Source organism: Vombatus ursinus, unplaced genomic scaffold, assembly GCF_900497805.2.
Source record: "Vombatus ursinus unplaced genomic scaffold, bare-nosed wombat genome assembly UNPS02009205.1, whole genome shotgun sequence".
NCBI lineage: Eukaryota > Metazoa > Chordata > Mammalia > Diprotodontia > Vombatidae > Vombatus > Vombatus ursinus.
This window is the reverse complement of record NW_020948983.1, coordinates 16,558,793-16,578,601: the sequence shown is the minus strand read 5'-3', so window position 1 is coordinate 16,578,601 and position 19,809 is coordinate 16,558,793. Positions and strand designations below refer to the sequence as shown.

General features: G+C 38.4%; 1 protein-coding gene across 1 annotated transcript in view; it reads right to left on the bottom strand.

Moving 5' to 3' along the window:
- The window catches only part of LOC114035635 (cilia- and flagella-associated protein 43-like), a 156,102-nt gene that overhangs the window by 14,856 nt on the left and 121,437 nt on the right, over nt 1–19,809 (bottom strand). The window contains exons 29-33 of the mRNA XM_027851936.1: nt 17,112–17,219; nt 15,930–16,016; nt 15,118–15,206; nt 8,993–9,197; nt 7,186–7,298 (exon numbers count right to left, since the gene is read on the bottom strand). Coding sequence (XP_027707737.1) covers nt 7,186–7,298; nt 8,993–9,197; nt 15,118–15,206; nt 15,930–16,016; nt 17,112–17,219 — 602 coding nt within the window. The remainder of the gene's footprint in view (nt 1–7,185; nt 7,299–8,992; nt 9,198–15,117; nt 15,207–15,929; nt 16,017–17,111; nt 17,220–19,809) is intronic.

The window sequence follows — 19,809 nt, the reverse complement described above, 5'->3', positions numbered from 1 at the left end:
TACCCCAATCATGTGAACTAGTGTGTTCTATTCCCTTTCTCCTTGGTTGGTTGTTGTCTGTCATTCTCAAAGAAGACCAAAATAACATCACTATATTGGAGGCAAGGGATAGTGTGTCCAGGTGTGGTTGATCAGACCAATATGAGCTCAGAAGGCTCTACCATGCGTCGGGCACAAATAGTCCACATGAACATTTGGAGTGGAGATATCTCTAAATTTGTACATTTCATGTTTCTTTTAAGCTACTGCAATTCTGCTTCACTCGTAGAGCACAGCACCTGCTCTGATGCTGGACAGTCCTTTGACAGTATCCACCATATCACAAAATTCTAAAGTTCTTCAGAGAAACCTTGAGAGCATCCTTGTATTGCTTCTTCAGACCTCCATGTGAGCACTTGTTTCGTGTAAGTTGTCTATAAAATAGTCTTTCAGGCAAACATACATTTGTCATTTGAACAACTCATCAGAGTTGTGCTCTCTGCAGTAGTTTGAACGCTTGGTAGTTCGGCCTGAGAAAGGACCTCAGTGTTTGGTACTTTTTCCTGCCGGTGATCTTCAGAATTTTCCCAAGACAATTCAAATGAAAGCAATTCTGTTTCCTAGCATGGCATTGGTTGACTATCCAGGTTTCACAGGCATCCAACAATGAGGTCAGCACAACAGCTCTGTAGACCTTCAGTTTTGTAAGCAGCCTAATACCTCTTCTCTCCTACACTTTCCTTTGGAGCCTCCCAAAGACTGAGCTAGTTCCTGCAATGTCTGAGTCAAACTCATCTTCTGTGTGTACATCACTGGGAAGTAAACTGCCAAGGTAAGCGAACTTATCCGCAGCATTCAATATTTCTCCATTTGCTGTAACCAGTGGTTCCCTATGTGGATAGTGTAGTGCTGGCTGGTGGAGAAGCTGTGTTTTCTTGGTGTTAATTGTTAGGCCAAAATTAGCACAAGTAGCAGAGAATCAATCCATACTTTGTTGTATCTCAGCTCAGAGGCTGCATTGAGTGTACAGTCATCTGCGAACAAAAAATCATGCACTCCCAAAGAGATCATACAAATGGGAAAAGGACCCACATGTACAAAAGTATTTATAGCAGCTCTTTTTTATGGTGGCAAAGAATTGGAAATTGAGGGGATGCTCATCAGTTGGGCAATGGCTGAACAAGTTGTGGTATGTGAATGTAATGGAATACTATTGTGCTATAAGAAATGATGAACAGGCAGACTTCAGAAAAGCCTGGAAAGACTTGAATGAACTGATGCTGAGTGAAATGAGCAGAACCAAGAGGACATTGTACACAGTAACAGCCACAATGTATGATGACTAACTTTGATAGACTCATCTCTTATTAGCAATGCAAGGATCGAAGACAACTCCAAAGGACTCATGATGAAAATGCTGTCCACATCTAGAAAAAGAACTATGGAGTCTGAATGTAGATCAAAACATTATTTGCTCTCTCTCTTTTTTTTTCTTTTTTCTTTTGTTTGTTTCTTCTTTCTCGGGCTTTTTCCCATTAGTTCTGATTCTTCTTTACAACATGACTAATGTGAAAATAGGTTCAATAAGGATGTATATATCAAATTGCATGCCATCTTGGGGTGGGGGAGGGGAGAGATGGGAAGAAAATTTGGAACTCAAAATCTTATGGAAGTGAATGTTGAAAACTAAAACTAAATAAATAAAAATTTAAAAATCATGCACTGCCTCTGTCCCCACTTTAGTCTTGGCTTGTAGCCTTTTCCAGTTAAATAATTTACCATCAGTGTGGCAGCTAACCTTGTTGCTGTTTTCATCTTTGAAGGCAGCTGGCAACAATGCTGTTAAAAATATGGGAGCAAGAACACAGCCTTGCTTCATTTCATTAGAGACTAGGTAAGCATGAGACCATCATTTGTTCTCTAGAACCCGTGCAAGCATGAGATCGTGCAACTGATGTACAATGCTGATGAATTTCTCTGGGCACCCAAATTTTGCCATAATTTTCCATAAACCCTCAAGACTGATAGTATCAAAGGCCTTAGTCAGATTGATGAATGTTGTGTACAGACCTCTCTTCTGCTCTTGGCACTTCTCTTGGAGTCATCAGGCAGCAAACACCACATCAACTGTTCCTTGGCCCTTTCTGAAGTCACACTGGCTCTCAGATAGATGTCCATCTTCCAGGTGAAGGATATTAGGGAGGACTCTGGCAAGAATCTTGCCAGCAATGACTAAGAGAGAGACTGTGGTTGTCACAGGACAATCTATTTCCTTTACTTTTATAAAGATGGACAATGGCGGCATTCTTCAACTCCTAAGGGATAGCCTCCTCCTGCCATGTAAACCAGAAAATTTCAGTCAGCTTTTGTATGGGCACTGGACCCCCTGTCTTGTAAATCTCATCTGGAATAGAATTAGCATCGCTTTGCCACATGAGAGGAGCTGAATGGCATTCAAAATCGCTTCTTCAGTTAGAAGTTCATTAGAGAGGGATTGATTTCAACCTGAATATAGTCAGTGGCTTCAGCATTGATTGATGGTGTGTTGAGAACTCTCCAGGATCATGTCCTTATCACTAATCAACGTGGCTTTATCTGTGCTGAGTAGTTGAGATGCATCATAGGTCTTTGGCCCATAAATAGCCATCGGGGCATTATAAAAATGCTTCGGATTTTTACTGTCAATGTAAAACTGAATTTAATCTGCCTTTTGAATCAAGAATTCGGTGTCTCTCTAATCTTTGTTTGCACTTTACTTGTGATGGAGTTAAACACTGTCTTTTTAGAGATGAACTATCCTGTTGGTAAACCATGTGGAGTTCTCATTTTTTCATTTTGCAGCTTCTGAATTTCTCCATTATTTTTGTCAAACCAGTCGATGTATGTGAGTGTTCAGGCCCAGATGAGTAAATGCAATGCTGTACACCAAATCTCTCAAAGCCATCCATTCCTTTTCTGCTCCACTGTTGCCAGCTGTATGTTGGCTTAGCTTTCCCTCCAAGTTAACAACAAACTGTTCACCCACTAAGAAGCACTCTAAAAAAAAAGAAGCACTCTATTCTGTTGACCTTAAGTTTTCTGGTAGTCATCTTGCCTTGGGGCTACCACTTTTGTTGAATGTGAATATTTTGCTTGGAGAAGATAAATCTATGATCAGTCCAGCACTTTGCACCACACATTGCCTTTATCACTCTCACATCCTGTCTCTTCTCCTTACAATCACATAATCTATTAAATGTCAATGTTTGCTGTAAGGGTGCATCCACAAAATTTTATTGCATTTAGGTAAACAGAAGATAGTGTTGTTGATAAGAAGGTCATGAGATATACGAGCTTCAGTAGTAAGTGACCTTTGCCATTTCTGTTTCTGATTGCATTCCTCCCAAGGACTCCCTGCCATGTCTGGTGGTCTGTGTCTATTCTTGCATTAAAGTCACCCAGAATTGTAAACTTGTCCTCTTTTGGCACATTGATGATTATAGTTTCCAGATCTTCATAAAATTTTTCTTTGTTCTCATCAGGGTTCATCATGGTGGGAGCATACACACTGATGATGGTGGCGTGGTACTTTTCTGCAAGTGGCAATCACATTCTCATGAGCCTGTTGTTCACGCCTTTTGGTGGGCTTATAAACCTGTTGGCTAGTTTTGATTACAAAACCTATGACAACTTCACAGCGCTCCCTTTTGCTCCCTTTCACTGCAGCCACTCCAGAAAAATGTGTATCCAGCTCTGACTCCCATAAGCTGGCCTTCATTTGCTAACCTTGTTTCACTCAGGACTGCTATTTGGGTACAACATCTGAGTTCTCTTGCAACAAGAGCTGTTCTTCGGGTCTACTGGATTTTGTGTTGGCCATACGTGTGCTCACATTCCAGTCACATTCCGTGTACCTATGGTGAGTGGAATCATCTTTGCAAAAGTTTTTGTAATTTTTTTTTCATTTTGACCTCAGGGTGAGATGCTTGCCTGCCATGGTAAGCAGGCCAGGGTTGAGTGAAGCAGACAATTTTTAGGGCGCCTTTTCTAACCTCTTCTTCATGCTAAGAGGTGAGCAGTGCTGTCCTTCAAGGCTGCTCAGACACCCAGAGTGCTGCCAAGTCCCACTGCTGCTTCAGTCCAGTGAGAAGATAACCTTATGGCCTGGGCCACCTGCGTGCAGGGTTGTGACTGCAGCTCCCAGTGCATCTGCATCTGCTGCGTTGTTACTTGTCTGTTGCCATAGGAATTTGAGATAGGTAAAAATGGTAAAGTAGTATGGGTGATATCTTTTGATTTGTGCATAAATTGGATTTAAGGAAGGCAGAGTTGTGTGAAGTTGTCTGCTGTACTATTCCAGAGTAACGAGTCCAGTGGCGAGACAAAGTCAAGATGACTGGTGATGGCTCAGGATGAAGTGACTGACATTGGCGTCTTTCGTGTCTAACCATGCCCTGAGCACTCCACACCACCTGCTTCAGTTGCCTTCATGACTGTTGGAACAAATTGTTCTATCCACCAGTTCTTCGGGAGAGGTCTTCAAGTACTTGGGGTATGTATCCTGCTTCCTCACTGAAGAGTTTGAGAACCCTCAGTTATCCTCAACTTGGTTTAGCCTGTCTGCTGAAAAGGTTTACCGGGATGCTGCCAGTGCCCGTGCTACTGCTTCTTGGAGCCACAGGTGAGAGTTGGGTGAATCAAGTGGACACTAAGGGTGGAAAGGAGCCTGACAATGGCTTGCCAGCCCTCACACCAGAGCTGCTAGTCTTTCCTGAACATACCTTACACTTCCTAGAGGGACAAGTGGCATTCGGCCACCCTAGATTGAGCAACAACAGGTCTGTGATGCCCTTAGATGTCCGGGGCTGTACATGTGTTGTATTGATTGTCTCAGTATGTGTCTACCCTATGCAGGCACAGGTAACCCAGTGAACCCCATTCCTGATTGAGGATTGCAATTATTTCCCCTGAAACAAGGAATTCCCTTTAAGTGTGGGTCATAAGCTTGCATTGATTAAGTCCCTGCCCTGGTACACATTGCCCATCTACTGATTGATTAGTTTAGTGAGATGCTCAGATTGGCCCTGATAGCTTGGCCCATGGCCCTGGCAGAGTGTTGATAAGATAGTCCAACTTAACTATATAGAGGAAGTAAAAGTTGTAACAAGGTTTCCATAGGTGGACCTGTGGAAGGATAATTTTTAATTCCCTTTCTCCTACTTTGTTCCCAAATGTATTTGTTTTCTTCCCCTTTCTTGCTTTACTTAAGATCATAAAAACAAGGCAAAACTTCCCTTATCTCTTCTTTGTTTTATTTAATTCCCTTGAAGAATTAGGATTCTGAGGGGACTTATTTCTTTTTCCCCATTAGAAAGTAAACACTTCCTCGTCATACAGTCTTTTCCAGCTTTTTATACCTTTCTTAGTCTCATTTGACTCTTATGTTTGAATTTCGGTGTTTCTGCTCAGCTCTGCTCTTTTCATCAAGAATGCTTGGAAAATATTCTGTTTTATTAATTGTTCATTTTCCCTTTAGAATTATAGTCAGTTTTTCCAGGTGAATTATTTTTGGTTGTAAGCCTTTATCTTTTGCATTTTGGAATATTATATTTCAAAATCTCTCCTTTGCAATACTAGCTGCCAAGTCTTCTGTTAGCCTAACTGGTTCTTTGCTATTTTAACTCTTTCTTTCTAACTATTTAAAGTATTTTTGAAATTTAACTCGAAAGCCCCAAATTTTGGCTGTGATGTTCCTGGTAGTTTTCATTTTAGGGTTTATTTTTCAGAAGGTGACCAATAGAATCTTTCTACTTTTACTGTGCACTCTATTACTAATAGGTCTGGTCAGTGTTCATCTATGATAACTTGAAATATTGTGTCCAGTCTTTTTTTTTAATTGGTCTTGACTTACAGGTATCTGGTGAGTCTTGGATTATGTTTTCTAGGTCAGTTCTTCTTTATAAGAGATAAATGCGTATGTGTAAAAACATCCATTTCTTTGTCCCTGCTTGGCTATCTCAGATCAGAACTTGCACTACCGTCACTTTCCTGGTCTTTTGTAATACCTTCCTATAATTAATTTTCCTGCCTCAAATCTCTTCCATCTCCATCCTCCATACAGTTGCCAAAGTAATATTCTTGAAGAAGTAATTCCTGGGGAATTAGGAAAGTACTGTCACAAAATCCAGATAGGAATTAGTCCCCAAGAGGAAAGATGATAAGCACTGTCAAATGCTGCAGAGAGGTCAAGAGAAATGAAGACTGAAAAAAAAGAGATCATTGGGTTAGGTAATTAAGAGGACATTGGTAACTTTGGAGAGAGCATGTTCAGTTGACTGATGAAATTGGAAGTCAGTTTGCAATGGTTTTAAAGGGGTTAGCACTCTGTATGTGTCACTTTCCTGCTCAGTAAATTCCATTGGCTATTACCTCTAGGATTATATACTGATTTCTGTGATTGGCATTTAAAGCCCTTTATAATCTGGCTGCCTTTCCAGCCTTATTTTATATTACTTCCTTCATGCACTCTGTGGTCCAGCCAAACTGGCCTTCTTGCTGTGTATCACACATGACGTATTCTATCTTTTGCTTCCATGCCTTTGAGCAGGCTGTCTCTATGAACTAGTATACACTCTCTTCACCTTGACCTCTTAGAATTACTAGTTTACTTCAAAGTTCAAGTCAAAAACCAACCTTCCATATAAGGCCTTTCCTGATCATCACAAAATTATCATATATCACTTTTGGATATAACTTCTTTTTGCATATTTTGTCTCCCCCAATAGAATGTAGGTCCCTTGAGGACAGGAACTGTTTAATTTTTTTTGTTTTTGTTTTCCCAGAACTAGCACAGTTCCAGGCAGATTGATTATTGTTTTTATTAGCCGGTGTTAAGTTAGCCAAAAAAATCCAGACAAAGACATTTTCTTTTCTTCTATAAAAACAGAGGTGGGTATTAGGAAAACTTTCTAATAATCCCTATTTACAAAAAACAGAAGAGGAACAAATGAAGGAATCTTAACCTGGACTATGTGATTTTTTTACAATGGGGTCTCAGGTTTTAGAGTTTTCGAAACTCATTTCCATAATGATGCAGGGTAATTCAAGGATAAACCTATTGATGTCAGTCTTCTTTATATTAGAGATTTTCCCCCAGCTTAAAAACTCTGGACTAGATTTCAAATAGGCCTAAATAAATGTAAATTAAATAATCAATAGTTATATTACATGAAGAGTTCCTGGAAAACTTTTTCCATGTCCATTTGCACCTTCTCATCATCCTCAGTTCTTTTCCGGAGGAAGGCCTGCATTTCCAGCATAACAAGGGCTTTTTGCTTTACCTGAACAAACCAAAGCATAACCTCTTAGATCATAAGGAGAAAAATTAGAACAAACCTGTTTCAATGATTTAAAAAATAGTTTTCACAAGAAGAATTCATTTAATCAAAGTTCAATCACCTAATAATGTCAGTGGGCAGTATAAAGGAACTTAATCCATGACATTCTCTGCCAGTACTTGAGAGTGTAAAATTTCCTTATTGTTAAAAATGAAATATGCCAACAATATCATTTTTTTGCTGGCTCCTGATTTTTAGATTGTTAGTGGAGTAGAAACATGAGTTTCAATATGCTCGGTCATATGTTAGTGGCACTGTGTTTAATGATATGAGGGAATTTTTTTTGAGGGATTGAAAATGGGGATGCGTCCTTTCAGTGCCTGTCAAGTAAAGGGCAGTACCATGTTTCTCATCTGTTTTACCCTTTAAAGGATATAACCCAGCTACAGAATAAAGCTGGGTATGCTGAATTAAATAGTTTTACTCTTTGTTGCTTCCTGGGGAAGACAGAAGAAACCTGTCAAAGGGAAGGAACAGATATTCTATTGCTACAGACCTACTCTGTCTCCTATGACCATTAAAATTAGAATAATAGGAACATGGAATTTCAGAGTTGAAATGAACCTCAGTGGCCAGATAGTCCAATTCACACTTGAAAAAGAGTTCCTTGTACAACATACCTGCCAAATGGTCATCTAATACTTCAGTGCCCAGATACCTCAAATTAGGGGGGATTCACAATCCCTCCTCATATAGACCATTCCAATTTTGTGTAGCCCTAATTTTTAGGAAGTTTCTCTTTACATGAAGCTTAAAATTGCTTCTCTACAACTTCTAGCCATTATTCCTAGTTCTGCCCTCCAGAAACAAATAGAACAAGTCTAATCCCTGTTCTCTATAGCAGCCCTGCAGATACATAAAGAAAGCTATCCCAGTTACATCAGCTGATCCTCATATGTCATTCACTCAAAACTCTTCATCACCTTCTCTGGTGGTGGTAATTTTCCCCAGGAGGATGCTTTCCTGCTTATGAAATATGATTCTGAGATCTGAGCACAGCACTCTAGATGTGGTCTGACTAGGGCAGATACAGCAGTATTTTGATCTTCTTATTCCTGAAAATTGTGACTCTCTTAAAGCGGTTTTTTGGCTGCCCATTACAGTCATGTTTAGCTCGCTGTTCACCAGAATACATAGATTTGTATTGGAAGAATTACGTCTAATCTCTCTTCTCCCATCTGATATCTGTGAAGCTGATTTTTTTTTCCATCCTAAGACTAAGACTTTACATTTATGCTGATTAAATGTTATTAGATTTTGCCTAGCATTCTAGATTGTCAAGATCTTTTTGTATCCTGACTTTAATATCCAGTGTGTTTGTTATCTCTCCCAGTGTAGGCTTTAAGACTCAATATTCAATATAATACTCTGATGCTACCAACATTTATTATATTATTAGGGAGACAGAGTATGATTATCCTAAAAACAACCCTTCTAAGATTGTTCAACTCCATATTTGATTTCTAAGAATTTTCAATTGATGCTTTTTGTCTTTATGTCATTCATTTAATATATATATATATATCTTCTCAACCCACCCATTGATCTCTCTCGTAACAAACATTAAAAAAGAGAAAAAAGTATTTCAGCCCAACCAGCCAACTCTCTATATTTAATATTAATAGATAAAACATTACTTTTTGTTCACTTTCCACTTTTGTTCTTCTTAGATCACAGAAATGCATCCAGACTGCAGGTTCTATGCCTTCTGGCATATTAATTGGATTATCCAGCTCCTCCATGCCATTCATTAATTGGGCAAAGTTCTCCTTCTGAATTTGGACAGACCCTCGCCGTTCTCCAAAAGGGCTAGCAACCTCTGCTTGCTTTTGCTTTGGCGGCCTAGCATTATCAATAAATATACACCAAATTTGCCAAGACAAGTTAAGATCATATTATCATACATTAAGAAGTATCAATATTAAGTAGTAATTTTAACAAGATATTAAGTGTAGCTCCATTTGCAAAAGATCTCAAGAATACAACACTTCTGGGCTTGATTCTCTACAGAATAGACAAATAATAGTCTCTAGGCCAGCCAAGCTATTACAAAGAAGACTCCTTTGCTTCCATTGAAGCTTTCTTTGCAATAGCTTGGCTGGCCAGAGACTACTTTAACTTCAGTACAAATAACATTTGTAAACCTGCTTTGTGTCAGGTACTGCTGCAGAAGCAGTTATTAAGTACCTGGCACAAAGCAGGTACTTAATAAAATGCTTATCTCCTGTCCCTTTCCTTTATTAGCACCCAGGAATCTAGCTGCATAGTGGTTTGGAAAAGGACCCCCTCTTTTTTGAGTACACATATCAATGTATTGATATTTAACATAGGGTAGTAGTCAGGGAAGAGTGGGAAGCACTGTTCTATAGGAGTTCAGCCTGAGAAAAAATGCTGTAGCTGAGCACATTATACCTTATTGAGAAAACTGAGGCCATTCACCATTATTTCCTTCTTTCCCCCTTATCTACATCTCACAACTCTGATATGGCCCCTCCTCACCGCTGTTCTCTTCAATCTCTGTTGAGGAAGTAATTATCAACTATTCTGCATGTACTTTTGATCCCTTCTCTTCCCTTCTTCTCTGGCAGATTGCCCTCACAGTACTCTCAATCTCCAGTCCTCCTACTCTTCAGGCTCTTTCTCTTCTACTAGCTCCTTCTGTGTTGCCTATAAAAATGCTCAAGTCTTTCCCATTTTCATTTAGGTTCCTCACTGGAACCTAAGAGATTCCTTCAACTTATTCTCTTTCTCTATCCTCGCTTTTTCAGCCAAACTTCTTGAAAAAGCTATCTTATACTCAAATATGATCTCAATTCCCTCTCCTCTATCTCATTTCTCTACCCTTTACAATCTGGTTTCTGATCTCATTCAACTGAAACATCTTTTTCTAAAGTTGTAAATGATTATATTAATTGCTAAATCTAATGGTCTTTCCCCAGTCTTCAACCTTCTTGATCTCTGTACAGTATTGGATACCTTTGACAATCTTTTCCGCCTGAATATTCTTTCTTTTCTAGGATTTTCATGACACTTTTCTTTTTGTTTTCTCACCTGACTATTCTTTCTTGATTTTCTATGCCAAGTCATCATCCCTGCTTCCTAATTTCCCAGTGCTCTGTTCTAGGCCCTTTTGTCTCTCTACATTCTTATTTGGTTACCGGTAATATTGATCCCCGGGATTTAATTATCATCTCCGTGCAGATGACACTAAGATCTATGTATCCAGCCCTAGCTTTACTTCTGTACTCTAGTCCTGCCTCACAAACTGATTATTAAACATTTTCAACTGGGCAATCTCTAGGCATCTCAAACTCACTGTGTCCAAAACAGAACTTACCTTTCTTCCCAAACTTATTCCTTTTCTGAACTTTCTTTTTTGTTGAGGACAGCACCATTCTTCCAGTCATGCAGGTTTGCAAGCTTAGTGCTGTCTTCTACCCTTCACTTTCATCTCACAAAGCCAAGCAGATGCAAATCTTGTTTGATTGCATCTTCACAAGAACTCTTCAATCTACCCCTTTCCTCTATCCACATAGCTACTACCTTAGTTCGAGGCCTTCATAATCTCTCACAGAGACTGTTGTAAAAGCCTCCAACTTAGTCTCATTACATTTTCTCTCCGCTTTCTAATCCATCCTTTAAGATACTGCCAGAGTGATTTTCTATATCACTTCCCCATTAAAAAAAAAAACAAAAACTTTAGTGGCTCAGTGGCTCCCTGTCACTCATATAGTAGATCAAATTGAAACTCCTTTTTCAAATCAGTCCCAATTTACCTTCTTATCCTTAATACACATTTGTCTACTTTACACACTGTAGTAAAGACAAACTGATTTCCTTATTGTTCTTATACATGCCATTCCATCTACCATATTTATATTTTAAATTGACTGTCTCCCATTCCTGGCATGTTCTCCCTTCCTCTTCTTTTCTGTCAGAATCCTTTGTTTTCCTTATGATTCATTTAAGAGCTATCATCTACATCAAGCTTTTTAGCTACTAGTGCCACCCATCTTCACTTGTATAAATTTGTATATACTGGGATATGTGTCTATCTATCTGTCTGTCTTGTCTATCTATCCATCCATCCAAACATCCACATTCTTGATTCCCGTAATAGAATGTAAGCTCCTTGAGTCAGGGACAATTTCACTTTTGTCTTTGTGTCCCTGGCACCCAGCACAGATTCTGGTACATAGTAAGGGCTTCATAAATGCTTGTAGATTGAATGATTTCTACTTTGACTGTCCTCCTTTGTTATGCCCAGTACAGTGTTGCCTGCTTTATTGGTGAATCAATTTGGGATATTTGCACGGTGCTATGTGTGGAGTGGGAGGACTGATGCTACTCATCTTCTTGCCATATGCTTATATTTTTCCCCAAAGGAAGAGAAAATTGACTTCACCAATTAATTGAAGAAAAGAAGAATTTTTCAGAGGTGGTTATACTAGATAACATCTAAGGTTCCTTCCAACTCAGAGCCCATAAACCTGTGAATACTAGAAGGTCCTGAAGAGTCCCTAGAAAGAATAGTATTCTCCATATACATTTTTAAACATAGGGAAAATAATCTATCAGAAGGCTAAGGATCACAAGATATGTATATGTATAGGTAAATAGATATCTGTACAGACATGTGTTGCATGCATGTGTTTATATATTATATGACAAGACTCACACAGTAGATCTATTTGTAGCACTATAAGTGAATTTCTAGACCCCTAGAACCTATAATTATTAGATCATATTCCTTCTGATTTAAAAATAATGGCAATTAGATTAGGTAATTACAGAAATTAATCACAGATATATTCAATGTAACTTTCCTTAATGTAAAAACTGAAACTATTTTAGACTTGCTTTTGTGAGTATTATTTTTAAAAATTTCTTCATCTCTAGCAGAACTTTATATAACTTCATGGAAAGAGGGAAAGGTTAGCATGCAGAGTTGAACACCAAAATAGTACCATGTACATAAATATGTAATGAATCAGTTTTTAATGATAAAAAGAAATAACAATATTTACTTTTATGATTAAGATTTTGATGCAATTTCAAAATGCATGATAGATTATTATATTTTATCTGAATGTAATAGTAATAATGATGATAGCTGGCATTTATATAGTGCTTATTTTGTGCCAGACACTATGCTAAGCGCTTTACAATTATTATCTCATTTAATTCTTGCAACAATGCTAGAAGATAAGTGCTGTTATTATCCCTATTTTGCAGATGAGAAAACTGAGGCAAACAAGTTAAGTATCTTGCCTAAGGTCACACAGCTAGTAAGTATGTGAGGCTGGATTTGAACTCAGGTCTTCCTGACTACAGGCCCAGCTCTCTATCTACTGTGCCACCTATCTTCCCTAATCTCATATTGCTTTACTTACTATGTGTTATACTATAAAATTCCCTTATGTGCTTAGCCTATTGATCAAAGAGGTATTTGTATTAATATTTCAGCCAGAAGATATTGCACTAATTTTTTATATAGGGAAAAGAAATCCTGAAATTTCCTTATTTTATAAATAAAAAAAGTAATTAAGAAACATTATCTTTCTTTGATCTTGCCATTGCCTTTGCCACCCACCATCCCCATGTTCAGGAATTCTGAAATCCCTTTATCTGATCATAATCTGTTGACTTTTTGCCTCTCCTTTCCCTTCCCACATCTACTTTTCATCCATACCATAACCAACAATTCCTTGACCCTTCATTTTTTTTCCAGTCTGTCACCTCTACAAAGCCACTCTCTCTTCTTTTCCCCATCTTAACCCCTTTGTGAACCAGTTCAACTCTACACTGTTCCCTTTTTTTGAATCCCTGGCACTTTTATCATATTGTTCATTACATCCTGCTAAACTTCATTCAGCCTTGGGTCACTTTCACAGTCTGCCGTTTTTGTGCCTACCCATGGACTGCTGAACAGAGGTGGAGAAAATTATGCAACCATCTTGATTGGGTCCATTACAAAGTTATGTTACACAACCTCAATTGGACCCTCAGTGCTGCTAGACAATCCTTCTGTACCTCCCTTATCAACCCACTATTCGTTCCCCACAGCAACTCTTCCAAACCTTTTTATTCCCTCTCAAACCTCCCATGTCTCCCCAACCCCCAATCCTCTTAGCTAAGAACCTTGTCTCATATTTTACAAAAAAAAAACGAGGCCATTAGCCAAGAGTTCCCTCTTCTCCCATTTTCCTCATCTCATTTGAGGAAGGCTATTTATATGCCTTCTGCCACTATCTTCTCCTTTAAGTCTGTCTCACATGAAAAGGCTACCCTTACCAAGGCAAATACCTCTACCTGCGCTTGTGATCTCATTCCATCCTGCTTTGTTCAACAGATTGTCCTCTCTATCATCCCCATTCTATCACTTATCTTCAATCTCTCTCTATCTAGTAACTCCTTTCCTTCTACCTCCAAATGTGCCCAAAACTTTCACTTGATCTTTCCAACATTGCTATTATCCCTATATCTTTTCTGCTCCAAGTGGCTAAACTCCTTGAGAAGGCCATCTACAAGAGCTGCCTTCACTTTCTTTCCTCTCACTCTCTTTTTAACCCCTTACAAGCCAGCTTATGACCTTTTCATTACACTGAAGCTGATCTCTCCAAAATTAATTATTATCTCCTAGAGGCAAAATCCAATGACCTTTTCTGTCTTCATTCTTTTTTTTTTTTTTTTTTTTTTGGTGAGGGCAACTGGGGCTAAGTAACCTGCCCAGAGTCACACAGCTAGTGAGTGTTATGCGTCTGAGGCCAGATCTGAACTCAGGTCCTCCTGACTCCAGAGCCAGTGCTCTATCCACTGCGCCATGTAACTGCCCCCTCTGTCTTCGTTCTTCTTCACCTCTCTGCAACTACTGACAATATTGGTGACCCTTTTTTCTTTGATACTCTATTCTCTCCAGGTTTTTGGGACACCACTCTTGGTTGTCTTACTACCTATCTTACCTTTCCTTTTCAGTCTCCTTTGCTGGATCCTCCTCTGGGCCATGTCCACTAATCTTAAATGTTTCACAGGGCTCTGTCCTGGCCCTCTTTTCTTCTATACTATTTCAATTGGTGAACTCACCAGTTCCCTTGGATTTAACTATCATTTTAATGCTAATGATTCTCAGATCTACCTTTCCAACCCTAACCACTCCAAACCCTCCTCCATTCATCTGCCAAAGTGCACCTCCTCCTGGAGCCCTAACTCTAGTGCCTCCCTGTCACTTATGGGATCAAATACAAAATCTTCTGTTTGACATTCAAAGTTCTTTATGATATTACCAGCCTCCCTCCACCTTTTCCACTCTTCTTACACTTTACTCCCCTCTTTGTACCTTTTGATCCAGTGATATTGGCCTCCTTGCTATTTGATGAACAAGACACTTCATTGCTTGTTCTAGGCATTTTCTCTGGCTGTCTCCCGTACTTGGAATGCTCGCCTTCCTCATCTCTGCCTAGTGCCTTCTCTGGATTCCCTCATGTAGCAGCCTTTCCTAACCCCTCTTAGTTCTAGTGATTTCCCTCTTTTAATTTTTATTTATCCTGTATGTAGCAAAAAAACATATTTCTTTTTGTTGTTGTTGTTGTTGTCTCCACCATTAGATTGTGAGGTCTGTGAGGTCAGGGACTGTGTTTTGCTTCTTTTTGTATTTCTAGTGCTTAGCACAGTACCTGGCACATAGTAGTTATTTAACAAATGCTTATTGACTGACTGACTGATATTAACAAAGAGATATTGTCCAAATAAAAGTGAAATCAACCTTGGTCGGCGTTTGTACTGTTTGTAGAGTGTTTCAACCAGATGACCTTGAAGCTCAGCAAACTCTTTTTTAAATCCCCGCTCCAGAACCTATAGGAAAAACATGCTATCACTGGAACTATAAACTGAAACTTTTTGTTTACTGACATATCTCCTTCAAAATTCTGTTGTGTCCCATTCTGAGAAATAACAATATAAGAAATGTATTAGAGGTTAAATGTGTAAGAATGTTAGTTCATATTGCAAAAGGAGTCACTAAAGTTTTTGTTAACTGGTGCCTTAAATATTACTTGATAGAATTATAGAACTCTAGACCTGAAACGAGTTTTTGTGATCATCTGATGTAGTAGTTTCCATATGGTGGTTTGCAAACTGCTTGGGAGTTTGTAGTAATGGTCCGAGGGGTTTGCACTAAAAATACTTTAATGGCTCCATAAGCAGTGAATAATTGCAGAATATAATGAATAGTATACTAAATTACTCCTCGGGTTCACAACATATTTTTGTTCAAAAGGGTTTGTAGAACAAAAAAAAAGTTGGGAACCACTGATCTAGTTTAATCCCTTCATTTTAAAGAGGAGGGACCTGAGACCAAGATAAAGGTGGCAATTTCCCAAAATTGTTCAATATACTTTTTTGAGGAATGCATAGTGGCATAAAGTAAGATGTAATTATACCTAGGAATCAAAGTAAAACTCTCCAAAAAAGGAAAATCTGTGAGGAAATTCTATTCCTTTCAGTCCCTCCCAACTCTACACATTCAGAGATAATTGGTTGAATATATACAAATAGTCAGGAATAGATGACCCTTACTTTGTCTTCTATAAGGAAGCTGCCATAATTTTCCCTGTATGCATCAAGTTCTTCACGAGCTTTGTAGATTTCATCTGTAGTGAATTTCTATAAGAAAATTAGGATTAGCCAAACAGAACAAGAAATATTTTGAAGACAATTAAACATTCTGGGAACAGTAAAAAGAACAAGAAGTTTCCTAAATATGTCAATGGAGCATACGCTTCCCATTCTTTAATACTGATGAGGTAAGGTAAACCAAAGATAATTTTCAGAAATAAATATTCTAACAGTTGTTTAAACAGTTCAACAAAGCCAGAAATCTACAAAGAGTCTCAAATGTACCACATGTAAGTTCATGTTCAAATCTAATCTTTATTTTAAAAAAAAACTGCAAAAGTTTTCCTATTCCAGAGTCAGCCAGTCTACTTAATTCCTGTCCTTATTTATTATTATTTATTTAGGAAAACCTGAGGATGGTATGAATAGACAAAATATTTGCTGGTGAAGAACTACTCTACTAGCAACAAGGGTCATGCAGTAACAAGGACCAGCTCAGTGTGTAGGCATTATTTAAGAGGTGCCAAAATTCTGGAAAATTATAATTTTGCCTGAAGGCGCTGTGTTTGAAAAAGGCTGTTGTTTAGACCTGGATCTTAGAATTTAGAGTTGTCAGGGAGTTTAGAGATCTGCATTATGTAGGAAGAACAATTCTCTTAGGTTATTATCAGTTATTAACACAATCATCCTTAGAGTACACATGGCTTTCATATGTAAACTGCAGTTTACAAGACTTTTCATTTCTATGTTATATCACATTATGTATCATGTCATATCAATCAGACTACTGGGCATAAAGTAATCTTGTGGCCCATTTGGTTAATAGTGATTGCAAACATGGTTCAGTCACAAAACTGGAGACCACTGTATTAGTACACAGATAGATGCTGTCACAGAGCACAGAACAAAGTCTAAAGGCTGTGGATTATAGGTTTACAGAAATTAGAGTTTGAAGATACTGAAGAAATATTATACACTCAATCCCCTCATTTTATAGATGAGGCACTAGAGATGTTAAATAATTTGAGATGAGATACTGGACTCTGGTACATGGAAAAAGAGGCATAGAGTAAAAGATTTGGAACATTTAAGTGAGTATGGATCATGGTGACATTTCAGTAAGAAAAAGACTGTTATGATTACTTTTTCTTTTTGTTTTCTTTCAAGGAAGCCATTCAGTCCTATTTCTCTTGTTAGTAGTTCTTCATCTAGCAGTAAAGAGAAAGTAAGGCTGGCTATTTTTAATTCCTCCTGTTGAAACATTAACAATGGAAAATAGATTAATACTGCTACTTGAGAAAACCTCTCAACCCTCAGATAAAATAAACCAAACACCACATAAAATCAAAATACCATTTAGTGTAAAAATGGGTACAAAATGTTCTAGTAGTTTTTAAAAATAGGGAACTGGCACATGAAACTAAGTTCAGTATAATATATAGAATTTATTTCTACATTAGGAGTAGTTGGCAGGGTGGATGGGAGGAAGGAGAAATATCATGAAAGAAGAGGAAAGAGGTGCTTGGAAAACACTTTTCTGTGCTCCTTTTCGAGGATCTAGATCCTATGCAGTCTTCAAGCCCCAGTTCAAGGTTGCATCCTCCATGGAGTGTATACTCCTTCAGGCCTTATTATCCATTCAGAGCTTCTACACCATTCCATTTTAGACACATCCATGGGGGTGGGAATATACTTTGAATTTCATCATCATCCATAACTGTGCCTCCTCTATGATCTTGACTTCTGATATTCTCTTCTTTATTCAAATCTGTCCTCCTGTCTCTCCCACTTCCTCATTCTTTCTTTACCAATCTTTTGTCCTCCTTGTGATTGTCAGTCTCTTCATCCCTTTCTGCGCAATCCATCTCACTTTCGTTCCTTCCCAATTTTGACCTTATAGATGATTAGTTGAACCATAAAAGTACTCCTCACCCTTGAATCCTTTACTTCCTTTTCCTAATACTGTACTGTCTTGCCAGTCCTTAACCCTGGTTTACCCCCACCAATACTGTGCTGTGGAATACTGCTGGAGAAAATTAAACAACTGTGTCAATTAAATTCACAACAAATTCATGTTAACTAATCTCCACTGGGTCCTCATTGCTCCAAAGCAATCCTTTTTTTTCTCTTTTTCTTTTTTTAACAGTATCTATCATGCAAGCTACTTTACCTGTTTCAAACCTCTCATCTCTTTTCAGCAACCTCTGCCACCCTAATCCTGCTTCTCAGTGAAGAACTTTACCTCTTACTTTACTGAGAGTATCACGACCATTTGCCTTGACATTTCTTTCATCCCTTATTCACACTTAATCTCTTCTGCATCATTCTCCATGATTCCCTTTTACTCTAGTCACTGAGTAGAGGTTGTCCTCTTTGCCAAGGCTAACTTTCCTATTGATAATAGCTACAAATAATAGCTAGCATTTATATGGCCTTTTAAGGTTTGCAAAGTACTTTATATATAATAGCTCATTTAATCCTCAAAACAACCCTAAAATGTAGGTGATGTTATCCCCATTTTATAGACAGCAAAATGACTGACAAAACAGGTTAAGTGACTTGCTCATGGTCAAACAACTATTAAGTGTCTGTGACAGGATTTGAACACAGTTCAATGTCTATATGCTGTGCCACCTAGCTCTTTATCCCTGATATCTTTTGCTTTCTAAAACTGCTAGTTCATTTCAGTCTTTCACTTGTCCCTGCCATTCCTTCAAACTATATTTCTTTTCACAAACTCCTAAAAAAAAGTTGTCTATTCTCATTACCACCATTTTTTTAAAACCACTCTTATCACTTCTTAACCCATTAAAAAGTGTACTTCTTCTGCTTACCACTTGACTAAAACTATTCTTTCTAGTGTTACAGGTGATTTTTAAACTGCTAAATCCCATGGCCTTACTTCAAATTCCCACCATATTTGACTTCTCTTCAGCTTCTGATATGGTTATTAGATTAGGCCTGGTGGTCTTGAGATCCCCGTAACATTTTCTCCTTAAGGGAGATTGTAAGTTTATAGGACATACTCATGAAAAAAATGCTGACAATAACATTTTTTGAAGGTTGGTAGAGTTGTGTCCCCCAAATAATATTTTCTCTACCACCAGCTTGCTTTTCTCCCTGATAACAAACCCCCAAAATAATATTTCGCCCTAACCCAATATGCAGTTTGGTCAGCTCCAGGGAAGCCATCTGAAATCACAGTATAAGAACTTCAGTCTCAGAAAGAGCACTTTGGAGCATACTCTCCCCTCTAGCTGAAGCATAACTTGCTTTCCAGCAGCAGGAGTATGCCCTTTCTGCTGAATGAACCCGTTTCTCTGCATTCCCCAACACAGTACTGCCCTTGTATGAGTTATGCTCTGTAGGTTAGTGTGTATTGTTTTACATGTTATTCTCAGCACCCTACCTCATTAAGGGCTTGTTTTCCCCTATGTCTCTGGCAGGTCCATGGGCCTTTCTTTAGACATAAACTGGGTATCAGCACAAAGACTTAACTTATTGACAACCACACCTACATTGGGGGAGTATGACACTATGAACCCAGATGTGAAAAGCAAGGGTCAGTGGAGGAACCCTACATCCTTATAAGAGAGACTCTCTTATGCCAGAGGACTGTCTCAAAACAGATATAGTCACTCCCTCACTCCTCCTATGCATTTTCTCTTTCCTTGGCTTCTGTGATATTCTCTCCTGGTTTTCCTATGTGTCTGACTACACTTAAGTCTCCTTTGATGGAATATCATCTATCTTTCACTCCAAGCATGAATATGGCCAAAGCTTTGTCTTAAGCCCTCTTCTCTTCTCTTCTCTTCTCTTCTCTTCTCTTCTCTTCTCTTCT